At 42.2% G+C, this 12,847-nt stretch overlaps 1 protein-coding gene across 4 annotated transcripts in view; it reads right to left on the reverse strand.

The window, feature by feature from the left end:
• VEPH1 (ventricular zone expressed PH domain containing 1) overlaps positions 1-12,847 on the reverse strand; it is a 215,166-nt gene that overhangs the window by 125,529 nt on the left and 76,790 nt on the right. For all 4 annotated transcript variants that reach the window (XM_024740169.1, XM_024740167.1, XM_024740168.1 and 1 more), the window contains exon 6: positions 11,122-11,331. In XM_024740169.1, the coding sequence (XP_024595937.1) occupies positions 11,122-11,331 (210 nt within the window). The remainder of the gene's footprint in view (positions 1-11,121; positions 11,332-12,847) is intronic.

Below are 12,847 nucleotides of genomic sequence, written 5' to 3' on the forward strand. Positions count from 1 at the left end.
TCTAAGTGAAGAAAAACCGAAGCCCCTTCCAGCAACACAAGAGCTGAATTTTATTTAACTTTACACTCTCTACAGTGCCTTGCACACATCAGATGTGTGATAAATGCTCAGAAACTGTATAATAAATAATGTTTGATGCTCCCTGGGTTTCTGTTTACCCTAACATTGCCAAAGATGATCATTTTTAAAGGTTATTGATTTATTTACATTGAAACAAATGGGTCTCACAAAGAAACCTGCAGGGGTGTGGCTGTGTCTATAAACATACATGAATCATGCATGCATATACGTATGTGGGCATGCCCAGACCCCCGGGGGGATCCTATAGCAGATAAGCCCTGTGGGGCCTGGATCCTTGAGACCAGTGCCTCTTACACTTTCATGTGCACACACGTCACCTGGGGATCTTGTTAACTTGTAGATTCTGATTCAAGTTCCCAGTGGTGCCCAAAGCTGGGGACCATACTTTGACCACCACACAGAAAGGAGACCAACAGAATCTGAAAACCAGTAGTCACCACCCACAACTGGAACCCAATGTCTTTAATGTTCCTGGTCTTCCTCACAACCTGCCATGTCATCAGCTGCCGTCTACTAGTACAAGACCTGTACTAGTGTCCAGTCAAGTTCCAGTCTCTATGTAACAGCTGGTCAGCAAGTATTTGTGGCCCACATGCTAGGAGCCACAAATACAGTTGCAGTGCAGGGTAACAAGGAAATGTAAGGTATAGTGTGCCCTCTTTCAGAGGGCTTAGAGTGGGTTGGGAGTGTGTGGATTCATACACCAAGTGAACAGAAGGCAAATGCAACCAGAAGAAAGTCAGGTGCAGACTCCACATTACAGCTGTACACTCTCACATGCTCAGAGCAGGGAAGATGGTGATGGCCTGGGAGGGTATGGAAATGACTTTTTCTTGGATTGGGCTCCCCAGAAACAGACCCTGAGATGATTTATGTGCAAATCATCTATTTGGAAACTGCAGCGATGAGTACAGGAGTAGAAGAGTGAGGCAGAGAAGGGAAATAGCTCGGAAGGGATGCCAGGAGATTCTGGGGAAAGGGTTACCTCATTTGAGGAGTGACACAGTTGGGGTATAAATACCCCCATCATTGGTTGAAGGCTGCTAGTGGGGCTGGGGGTGATATTCATCACACATCTATCCTGCCATGCATGTCAGCGGGGTGGCTTGTAAAGTTGGGGAAAACCACAGACTCAGAAATGCAGATGCTGGCAGTTGAAGGGAAGCAGGAGAGAGATAGGCCCCTGGAGCAAATGGTTTGAGTCCGTTCCCTGTGGACAGATACCCCGAGAAGGGAATAACAGGACAATTGAGAGAGGAGGCTGGGCCCTGCCCAGATAGAAGATAAGAGACCACATATTCCTCATTCTCAAAGTCAGGAGACCTCCCCAGCTACACATGCAGAGAAAGGCCCCTTGGAGGTCAAAAGCTAGTGGGAAGCAGCCGCATAGCATAGGGAGATCAGCTCGGTGGTTTGTGACCACCTAGAGGGGTGGGATGGGGAGGGTGGGAGGGAGGGAGACATAAGAGGGAAGAGATATTGGAACATATGTATATGTATAACTGATTCATTTTGTTACAAAGCAGAAACTAACACACCATTGTAAAGCAATTATACTCCGATAAAGTTGTTAAAAAATAATAATAATAAAATAAAATACAAAAAAAGTAATGATCTTGCAAATTTGCGAAACAAAAAGAATTTTTAAAAATAAAAAATATTATAATTGAAATTAAAAAAAAAAAAGGGGAGTGATACCAAGTGGCCAAACCTACACATAGGCCTCTTCGGTAGACTCCACCTTGGCTAAGAGATGTGTGCGCACACATGGGAAAATCCTGAGCTATACCAAATATGGACTCTGAACCAGGTACGGACTCTGAACCAGGCAGATCAAAATGACTGGCCAAAGGAAACCCGGAAGACATGCCCCATAAAAGTGATTCAAACTGCCACGAGGGCGTGACTCTCTGAGCCTGCCTGTGTGTCTATCCACACGTACTGTACTCGTTTTTCTCCTAATAAATACTTTACTTGTTTCACTACTTTCCATCTCTGTGGGAATTCTTTTTCTGCAAAGCCATAGGGCCAGGGCCTTGTCACTGACCACTGGTCCAGTGGCTAGGATTCAGTGCTCTCACGGCCGCAACCAGACCTCAATCACTGGCCAGGAACCAAAACCCTGCTTCAAGCTGCTGCAGGCCGAGGCCACCAGAGATCAGAAGAGCTGGCTTATGCTGAAGTGATTTAAGCCTAAGGGCTATGGGCAGAGCAAGGTCTGTGCTATAGTCTTAAAAGAGCAGTAGGATTTGAGCTGGAAGTAGTAACTGCTTTATCCCCTCAACCCACTTGCTGCCAATGCCAAGTTGTCCTTTCTGATGAATCCAGGATTCATTTACATCTTAAGCTCAAGCCTAGAAGGGCAGTTGCTAAGTGGAAACTTTATGCTTTTGGTGGGGCAGGCACAGGCCTGCTTCCTCACAGACACTGGTATAAGAAAGGCAGAAGTCCCCTCTGAAAAGAGGAGGTGAGATCTGCGGGGACCAGGCTAACTATCCTTGGGGTTCAATCCTGAGGGGAGACTGGTCAAGCAGAGGCCCCTTTCTAGGCCTTGCCAAGCTCTCCCCTCACAGAGGCACTGACAGCCCCTTGTGCATTTGGTCGGTTGGCCTAAATTACAGTTGATAATTACAAGACATTGTTGAAAATTGCTGCAACATGTAACTTTTGTAACCATTACTATCCTACATTTGCAACTATTTGTGGGGACTGTTTGTCCTTTTACCAGGCTCTTTAGTTTCTGGGGAACTCTGAGGTACACAGTATTCATTTGCTTGTCTACACAATAAAGGGAAACAAAATACTGTTCCCAGGTGACCTGGACACCAGTGATAAGTTAAGTTTGGAGAGAGAAGGTAGAAAACAAGAACTGCCTGCTAATCAATGAGGAGTTTCCATCATCTGGAACCAGTCTACCATCCAGCCTCATCCCTCTCCCCTCCCTCCATTATCCAGGCACTTGAAACTCTTCATGGCTTCCAGAAGGCTTTCCCCCAGCTGCTTGCCATTGCACCCGCTGTGTCCTCCCATGAATACTTTCCTCCTCCTCCCCTGACATAATCCTATCATACAACAAGCCTCACTTAGAACACACTTCCAAACTCAGCCACACAAGGTGAGTTCTTTCCTTCTTGATCCAGTTCAGAAATCAGTAGTTAACAGGCACCAAGTTAAACTCTAATCATCTGTTTGTACATCTCTCTTGCCCCCCATTCACTGTGAGCCCCTCTAGGGCAGGGACCATGTCTTTCTCCTCTCTGTGTTCCCTTCACCACCAGCACTGGGGTTTGCACTCAGAAAGAATCAGCGACTCAACCCTATATCATTGAGGGAGGCTATGGAAAATCAGCTCTGTTATGTGAAAGCATATCTTGTATATACTTAAAAGATTTTTTTGTTTTCTTTACACTCTGCGAGAGACTTCTTATTAATATCATTTCAATTAGCATGTACCCTTTTTACAATATAAAAAACAATAAAGCTATTTGCATTTTGGAAAAAAGAATCTTCCCCGATGATGACAATCCTGTAGTATTAAGTAGCTGCCGGCTGGCACCAACCAAGGCTTCCCCAAAGACATTGAACCTACCAAAGTTTTAACTAAATTCCCCACCCTTGGGGAAATTGTGGTTTTTAAGTCACAGGTCCTTCATCTTGTGGAATGGCCCCTAGGGCCTTTAGTCTTGATTTCCAAGTTAAAGATGCACAGCATCCAGCCAGCTCCTATTTCGCAGGATGTTTTTCCACACAGTCAGGATGAGGACAGTAATGTGGTTCTCAGTTGCCTTTGTCATTCTTTTCCTTTTCCTCCTGGAAGTGTTTTTGTGGAAGGCCTGCCGGATGTCACAGAAACGCGACCTGGGCAAGACGTGTGTCACTTCTCTACTTGAAAAGTGTCCAAGACTCTGAGCCCAGAGAGGATGTAATAAACACACCCTGGTGCTTGGCCAGCATATTCCAGCCAGTTAGGAAAACAAGGCAGAGGGCACAGGATTTCACACCCGCCCTGGCAGTGGCCGCACTCAGAGGGCATGCCATTTGATTCTTCACAGGTGCAAACTGCTGGTCTCCAGCTAAGGAAAACAACTGGCCGTAACATCCTTCCACGTACTATGAGATCATGTGTAAAGAGCAGTTTAGGGCATCTCTGTTTCCGCCACATAGGTTGGCTGCCTTGTGGGTCTGGCATAGGGCGGAGGAAACACAGCTATGGAGGGTGTGCTCTGTAGTAGTGTGTGCCTTCTAACGAGATGAGGTCCTGGTGAGGATGGGACTCTTAAACTAAAATTGCTTCAGTTCGTTTATTTGAGACTTAGGTAGATGGACAGAACACATGAATGCAGTTTGTCCTCTCAAAAAAGTCAAAGCCATTCCTAAAGAAGTCTCTTTTGCATGTGGACCCACATTAGGAAAGAGGGTTGTAATAACTGCAATACCCAACCAAGGGGGCTGAGACCACCTGCACGGCTCAGAGAGTCTAATGAGTGAAGAAAATAACGAAAAAAATAAAGCCTCTGGAATTGAAGCATTCTACTTCAGTTCTTCATGGGCAAGAAAAGGCAATCTGGCCTGGATCTAATTTAAACCACTTCAGATTTAGTTAATGAGAGTTTTTTTAAAAATTGCTGCAAACTTATTTGAGCTGTTTTTATAGGTGGGGAGCTGGGGACCACCTGCCCTTTATGGAAAGCAATGCACTTCCAGTGCCCCCAAGAAAACTAGGCTTATTTTAAATTATAAAAATTTTTACAAAATGTGGCTTTATTATTGTTTTTGTTACTTTTATTCCCCTCAGGAATGGTGGTCTACAATATAATGGAGATATACATTCCACTCTAGAAAAAAAATTTATATATACCAGTTATTTCCTAACAAGGAAAGAAGATACAGCCAGTCCTGCTTTATACCTTTGATGGTACATGCAGTACCTCATTCCTTTTATTTCTGTCCTTATTTTGACTTGTCCCCCACATACACATCCACTCAGTCTCTTTCCCTGAGGCACACCCTTTACCTGTTCCTGTCTTCCCTGATTTCAGTCTGCTTGGCTTAAGTTTCAGTCTATATCTAAATAAATGCAATGAGAAAGTCTTGGGTACCACTGAGGAAGTAATAAATTGCTGATGTTTATTGAATGTTTACCATTTGCCAGAAACTGTTCTCTGTGGTTTAACTCATTAAATTCTCACAACAAAACTACGAGGTAAATAATGCTGCTATTCCTATTTTACAGATGAGGAAACTGAATCTAGAGAGGTGATGTGACTTGCTCAAGGCCACACAGTGAGTAAGGATTCAAACCAAGGCGGTCTGACTCTTAAGACCACCCTCTTAGCCACCATGTTACACTGTATGGATGTCCCCATGGGCAGCAAGATCACTCATGCAATGCGTTCTTACACAGACACATCCTAGGTGGTGATCACTGCTCAGTCTACAGTGGTGAATGTTCCTCCTGGGAGCTGTACTTCAACCGGTTTGCTGCCTGCTGAGCTCTCATATGTAAAAACCTCTTTTCTTTCTTTCTTTCTTTTTTTTTAAGATTTTTTTTTGATGTGGACCATTTTAAAGTCTTTATTGAATTTGTTACAAAATTGCTTCTGTTTTATGTTTTGTTTTTTTGGCCACGAGGCGTGTGGGATCTTAGCTCCCCGACCAGGGATCAAACCCACACCCCCTGCGTTCGAAGGCAAGGTCTTAACCACTGGACCACCAGGGAAGTCACTGAAAACCTCTTTTCATGATCCACTCAACATCATTTTTCTCTGATGTCACATACCAAGAGCCAGGATCTTTGGGAATCACAGATAGACATGGCTCATCATGTGCTTTCTGGTTAATAACGTCAGGTCCGCTATCCAATTTATTCTCATCCTTCACCTGTTAGCTATTAGAGATAAACTGTGTAGGCTCTGAAGAGTCAACAACACTTTCCATCTTAATATTTTCTTCTCCTTTCTCTTAAGTTATAGTTATGTCACCTAGAAGAATTAGACAGAGACTTGACTGAAGGAAAGTGGCTAGTGAGAATCCAACCTTCAAATTCTTAGTTAACAGTACTCTAGAGTACTCATGAATTCTTTTGGCCACAGGCGAATTCAGATGGATAAGGTATGATTCCTTCCTATGAGAGCTCAGAAACTCATGGAGAAGACATAGACATGGACAGGCAAATTATGACATGGCACAGTCGGTATGACCTTTGAGGTACAGCCAGAGTGAGGTGGGAGCATAGAGGGGGTGACTAACTGCCTAAGGGAACTGGAAGAGCTTACACAGGAGGCGACATTTGATCTGGGTCAGGAAAGATAAGAGCAGGGGATGGAAACTATCCAGGCAGAAGAATAGGCTGTGAGGATCACAACGTACGTCAGAGCAAGGTGTGCTCAGGGAAGGATGTAAAATGCTAACAGACAGAACATAGCGGGGCTGGAACAGCCTGGACAGATAAGAGTTAAAGCTAGAGAGGGAGGGTAGGGCCAAGCCAAGATGATGGCATCCTATAGGCAGTGGAGGAGCCAACAGAAGACTTTGTGCAAGGAAGTAGGATCACACTTGCATTTTTAGGAAAAAAACTGGTAATTCTACAAGAGATGCATTAGAGTGGGAAGAAACACATTCCTCTCTCAGTAACACTCTCCAACTGGGTAGGATTTTATTATATTGCTGTTGTTTTTATTATTACTATTATTAGTTGAAATGTATCAAGCACTTACCCGATGCCAGGCACTGTGCTAAGGGCTTTATATGAATTCTCTGGATGTAGGTCTGAGGATGGACCCTCAGAAGCTACTAAGTCATTTCTGCTGTTGTCTGGAGGTCTCCACTATATAGTCTCCTCATTTGAGAAAGACAGAAGGACCTGTGTATTTTTGCCATGCTGAGGACATGTCTAATAAAATAATATTCCTTATTTGTGCATCTGCTTCAACTGAACACACCACAGAAGTGGGGTGTATCCTGGCATTATGAAGAGCCAGCTGTGTCCTTTACTGGACAGGGCCAAAGAAGGTACACCTCAGAGGCAACCACTCATCAGTTACCCTAGAAGTGGGTAGATTTCTCTGCCCTTTGTTCCTTCTAGTTTCACTCTCCATCCAACATATGTACTTTGGATGCCGGAACACACCTGAAAATTGCCTGTGAGTCACCACCATACAGCCTCCTATAGTGACACAAGCACCATGGCTATTAAGCATGGTTTCTTTCCAAAACTGGGCAAAAAAAGATCCCTGAGGTAATTTGGGAGATAGAGAAAATAAGTATCTATAGGGTGTTATTTTTTGTTTTATAGATACAACTTTCCTCTGCTGGGTTTACATCAGCAGATGGGAAGACTGTGACTGCTATCAGCTGCTGAAAACAGTTTGCCCACCCAGATGGGTGCTGATTTGAAAGAAAGGCACACTTGGTATGGTTCCCCATAGCCAGTCCTGCAGTTCCTACACTTGGCTTTATGCAGGCACAGAAGGTGGGGCAGAAGTCAATTAATAACATGTGTGATTGACTCCAGGCTGACTCTACCCCTGAGGCTGCCCTGGGCCTGATGGCCGTACATTCCCTGGAGACTCCCCTCTTCCTCGTAAGGATCAAACAATGCAGTTTGCTGGAAGGCAGGCAGCAAGGGAGGGATCAACAGTAGGCTCCAATCAGTCACAGACTGCGCATCTCAGAAGTTGAAGCAAGATACTCAAATTGCATCGGCTTTTCTGTATTTCCAAAATCTTTTAAAATCCTAGCAACAAAAATCATCTGATACTTGGAACCCCTGAATACCTCTGAAAATTTTACTCTGGTGGCAAAGAGAAAAAAAATTTTAATTAAGTCAATTTTTAGATGAGGCTGGGAAATTTTTAGATGAGACTGAGAAAGAGGATCCTAGGGCCTGAGATCACTAGGGTCCTGTGGCTGTCTCATTAACACCCTAAACATCTCCATGTCTCATATATCCCCATGTCCCTTTATGTCACACAGACCAAGCTCTCCACACAGAAAACAGCTGGGCCTTTTTAGGGCAAAGTTCCTGCTGTTCTCTTTTTATTGCAATGTCCTCCTCATAGGTAGCCAGGAGCCCATACTTGACTTCTGCCCTCATACCCACCTGGCAATGTACTTCAGTAACTCTCTGTTTCCTTCTGCAAAGAGGCTGGAGAGAAATAACCATACACATGTATCTTGCTTATTGGTTTTGGTCTTTAGGAATATGGCTCCACAAAATTTTTAGAACATTGAACAAGTTTACTCAAATTAAGCAGTTAATAGCTGCTTAGACTACTAATTCTTGGGACATCTGAATTTTAGCATTCTTAAAACTAAAAGAAGGACTTTCAAAGGCTGATATCTTAGGCATTATTTCTGAGTAAAGGATCCTGACTAACACTTATAGGTAATTGTGTCAGTCTGATCTTAAATGAAATGGAATAATGGAATTCAAGAATATCAGAGCCAGAAGGGCAGTAATCCAGTGCAAAGACATTATTTATTTTTGAGGAGAGAAAAGAGACCCAGAGAAATGAATGACTTGATGAACTGCAACAGAGACATTCTTTGTCCCCTGTCATTTCTTTCTGTCCTCTTTTGATTAGCTGGGCATATGGCCACCTAAATCCAGACTAGATGTTCCAGCCTCCCTTGCAGCTAGGTATGGTCATCTGCAGCTTTGTTTTATTTAGCCAATGGGCTATAAACAATAGGTTGTGTTTGACTGTCTGGAAGAGTTCTTCTCCCCTTTCCCCTTCCTACTGGCTGAAATGTTGAATTGATGGGTGGAGAGGAGTAGCCATCTTGGACCATGAGATAGAAGCCCTGTGCTCTTTGGTGTGCTCAAGGGTAGGAGAGCAACAAAGGAGAAGGGGCCTGGGTTTCTGAAACATGGAGCTCTAGACTGACTGCCTTCTAGACTTCTTTATGTGCAAGGGAAATAGATGTGTATCTTTGTTTAAACCATTGCTGTTTTGAATTTTTGTGTTACTTACTCCTGACCACATGTAAACTGCTATATCAGTAGTCTGGAAAAGTTTTAATTGATTAGCATGACTTGATGGAGGAGGGCAGGATGGGTGATGGATAAGGCCTGATTGATCCTTTGTCTAAAAGATAAAATGCTTTAAATATGTTATGTCAAGGGATCTCCAATACTGATCCACAAAATGCTGCATCAGAATTACCCTGGCAGACGTGGGGGAGGGGTGTCCCATAAATCCAGATTCATGGGTCCCTTTCCTGGAGTTTTTCATTTAGTAGGTATTCTATGGGGCCCAAGAACTTATTTTGTTAAAAAAGTTCCTAATACAGTCCTGATATCCAGAAACATTTGGAAAGTATTTGATCTAAAATTGTTCTCTGCTGAGGAGGTGAATCAGAAGCATCAGAAAAATTTTTTTTCTCTCCCAAACATAGATGCCTCCATGGGCACATGAGAATGAGAGATAGAGAGAGAGAGACAGAGACAGAGACAGAGACAGAGAGAGAGGTGAGAGAGACAGAGATGAGAAAATATTCTGATATTCTGAATTTTGAAATAAGTGATCCCTGAGGCTCTTTGGACCCTCCTCACCTTCTCTCTGCACTCACCTGGAGTCACATAAATGTCACCTAATAGTCCATTCTCTCTCAAGTTAGCCTTAGTTCAGATAAACCTACAGTGGCTAGTGTTTTTTGCTTGTTTTGTTTTGCTTTGTTTACAGATTACATTTTCTATGGGAGGTGCAGTCACTTTCAATGTGCATCACTACACACTGATGAATCATAAATGTATCTGTGACAAAAGGAACTACCACTTGAAGATTCCAAGGCCTTGCACATCAGAGGTTGAATTTTTTGGCCCACGCAAAAATCTGCAATGTCAGCAGATTCAGGCAAACAGCTGTTGGTTACAGTTGGCCTAAAAGCACTTGGGCATACCAGCAGGCTCTCCTGGCAGCAAAGGCGATGGGCACAGAAACTGTTACCAGAAGGCAGATCATGGCAGGCAGGAGACATTCCAAACAGCACTGAATGGAAAGGGATTATACTAAGCAGCACGTCAGTACCGAGTAATCCTTTTACAAGAGTCACTGTCACATTCATAAATACACACTGCTTGGGAGACCAGTTCTCCCACCTACTTCTGGGAAACTAGAGGAGTAAGGCCCTCAACCAGGAGGAAGCCTGGCATTCACCAGGCTCTCCACATAGCAGAAATCAAACAAAACAGATTGCTAAACTTGGTGAACTATGAAATCTCTTTTAAGAGTTGTACAATTTTATATTTATCTAATAGGAAACTACAGTATAGGTAAGTGGGTGAAAGTAAAAGCTTTCCTCTATCGATTATATATTTGCTTTTATTTTTAAAAGATAAAAATCCTAAATCCCAATATGAAATCGTCAGACAGACATGCATGTGTGTGTATACATGCATGCACACACCCTTCAGAATTTTAATTTCTGGAAATTCTTTCTTAGTTGCCTAGTCCCCACAAGCTCTGGTGGCATCCTGTTGTCCCTTCCGAAAGATTTTATTATGCAAATATTTAGACTGGGACTTTTAAACATCCATGAACGTTTACTGCACTCTCTCAAGTAACATCATGTAGAGGGCTCAAAAAATAGAGTCCAGGCAATTACTGACAGGATAGCTATGGGTTCTCGTTAATAGGCAGTCTCTGGGACCTAACTCTGTGTTTACTGATGGTCTCCTGGTTGACCAGAATTGCAACCAGAAATGAGATGAAACTCTTTTACTGGTTGCTGTTATTACAAAGTGGTCTTGAATCTGTCATAGTGCTCTTTCCATTGTAACCCTTCGCCTTCCTCAGTGGCACTCCAGCAATGAAATCCTCACTTCCTGAACCTTCCACATAACCCTGCACAGTGTGCCCTTGATCCAGAGGCTGCTGTCCATGCAAAAAAAAAAAAAAAAAAAAAAAAAAAAAAAGAGAGAGAGAGAAAGAAACGAAACTCTCAGAAGTCTCAGGACAAATTTGTAGGCCACAGAGCTCCTATGGATTAAGTGCCAATGGAATTTAGGGAAATGGAGAGAAAAAAACCCATACTTACTTCATCCACATGCCCAACAGCTCCAAAGATTCTCGCCATTTGTCCAATGAGGTAGGGGAATCTCTCAGCAATCTCTTTCAGCATTGGAAGAAAACTGTTCAAAGCCACTGGCTCGTAGCCTGCTATCTCTATGAGGATGCTTAGGATGACGTCGTTATGGGTCGAATCCTTCAAATGCCCGATTAGGAAAGGAATACACTTCTGAACCACCTACAGAAAGAAAGGAAAAGAAGAGGGAAGAAAGAGAAACAAAGAGGAAATTAATTAAGTCAGAATCAACCTAATATTTTTTGTATTCAATCTGAACTCAACACATTCTGAGATTATTACTCTTGCTGGAACTCAAACAAATCTCCCAAGTCTGAAATTTTAAATTTACAATAAAATTTCAGAGGCTTCAGTTCCTATTGCTTCCTCTTTAAATCTGCACTCTGCTATTGAAGAGTAAAGGCTGCAAAATGCTTAAATGCTTCTATTCGTAAGCCAAGTTTTGATGTGTTATGTCCTTATCGGTAGTGTTACATTTCCTCCAAACCACCCTGAAGGCTTCAATTTTTTATTTTTATTTTATTTTTGGTGCTCATATACAATAGAGTTTTCCTAAAGACTCACGGAAAACATTATCAAGTAGTGTTCTCAGAAATTGGTTGTGCTATCCATTATCAACTGTGCTGCATATATTGAGAAGAATGAATTTGACCACTAATTAAATTGAATTGAAAAGCATAGATGGCATTAAAAATATTTATTGAATACCTACTATGTACCCAGAACACCTAGAGATTCCTAGAAGTTAGGATACTAGCCAAAATTTTTAACATGGCCTACATACTCAGTCCCTACTTGCCTGCTCCTTAGACATCACCTCGGACATGACCACCTTGCTCTCTCAACTTTAGTAACAATGGCATTTTTTTCTCTCTCAAATTCCTCTCACCATAGGACCTGTGCACATATTATTCCCTCTCTGTAATAAGGTCTTCTCCACTACCTCATTTCATCAGTTAACTCCTAATTATCCATAGACCATCAGAGAGTTTCAATTTAAAGGACAATATAAGTATGTAAGAGATCCTTGACGATGACTTTAATCAGAGCCTTCAAACTGGAGAAATATGGTGTGGAAATATTTAATGATAAAAGTAAGGAAGCAGGAAAGAGCTCTTCCATTTTCTTCGATTTTCCATTTGGATCACAAAAGTGTAATACGATAAAAAATTATTAAAGTAAAATAATTTCTACCATATTCTCAATATCCTAATCTTTCTTAATTTTAATGCTTTTATCAACATAAAGATGCAATAATTGGTATTAAGGAGAATGTGATTTTTTTGTGGAATAAAGTCTCTATATTAACACGTAGACACATTGCATACTGATGATTTAATGAATTGTTTTGTCTGCTAAAATAAAAGAATTAGAAAGGACAACCTGTGGAAAACTGAACAAAGAAGTACAAACTATTTGTCCATCCATACTTCTACTATGCTTATTTCTTTTGTTTGTTTTTGGTTTGCTGTTTTGGTAAGGGAGACTAGAAATGTACATTCTAGTATAAAAACTGAATCTGATGCACAGCTCAATCTGCTGAACTCATCCCCTGCCCAAAACCTGCTTTTCCCACCTCTCTAGCCCCAAGTGTCTTCTTTCCCCGTAAATGACACAATCATCTGACTGCTCAAGCCAGCAGTCTGGGAATCATTCTTTTTTTTTTTTTTTTTTTTTT

This window comes from Neophocaena asiaeorientalis, unplaced genomic scaffold (assembly GCF_003031525.2).
Source record: "Neophocaena asiaeorientalis asiaeorientalis breed wild unplaced genomic scaffold, Neophocaena_asiaeorientalis_V1.1 scaffold50, whole genome shotgun sequence".
Lineage (NCBI taxonomy): Eukaryota > Metazoa > Chordata > Mammalia > Artiodactyla > Phocoenidae > Neophocaena > Neophocaena asiaeorientalis.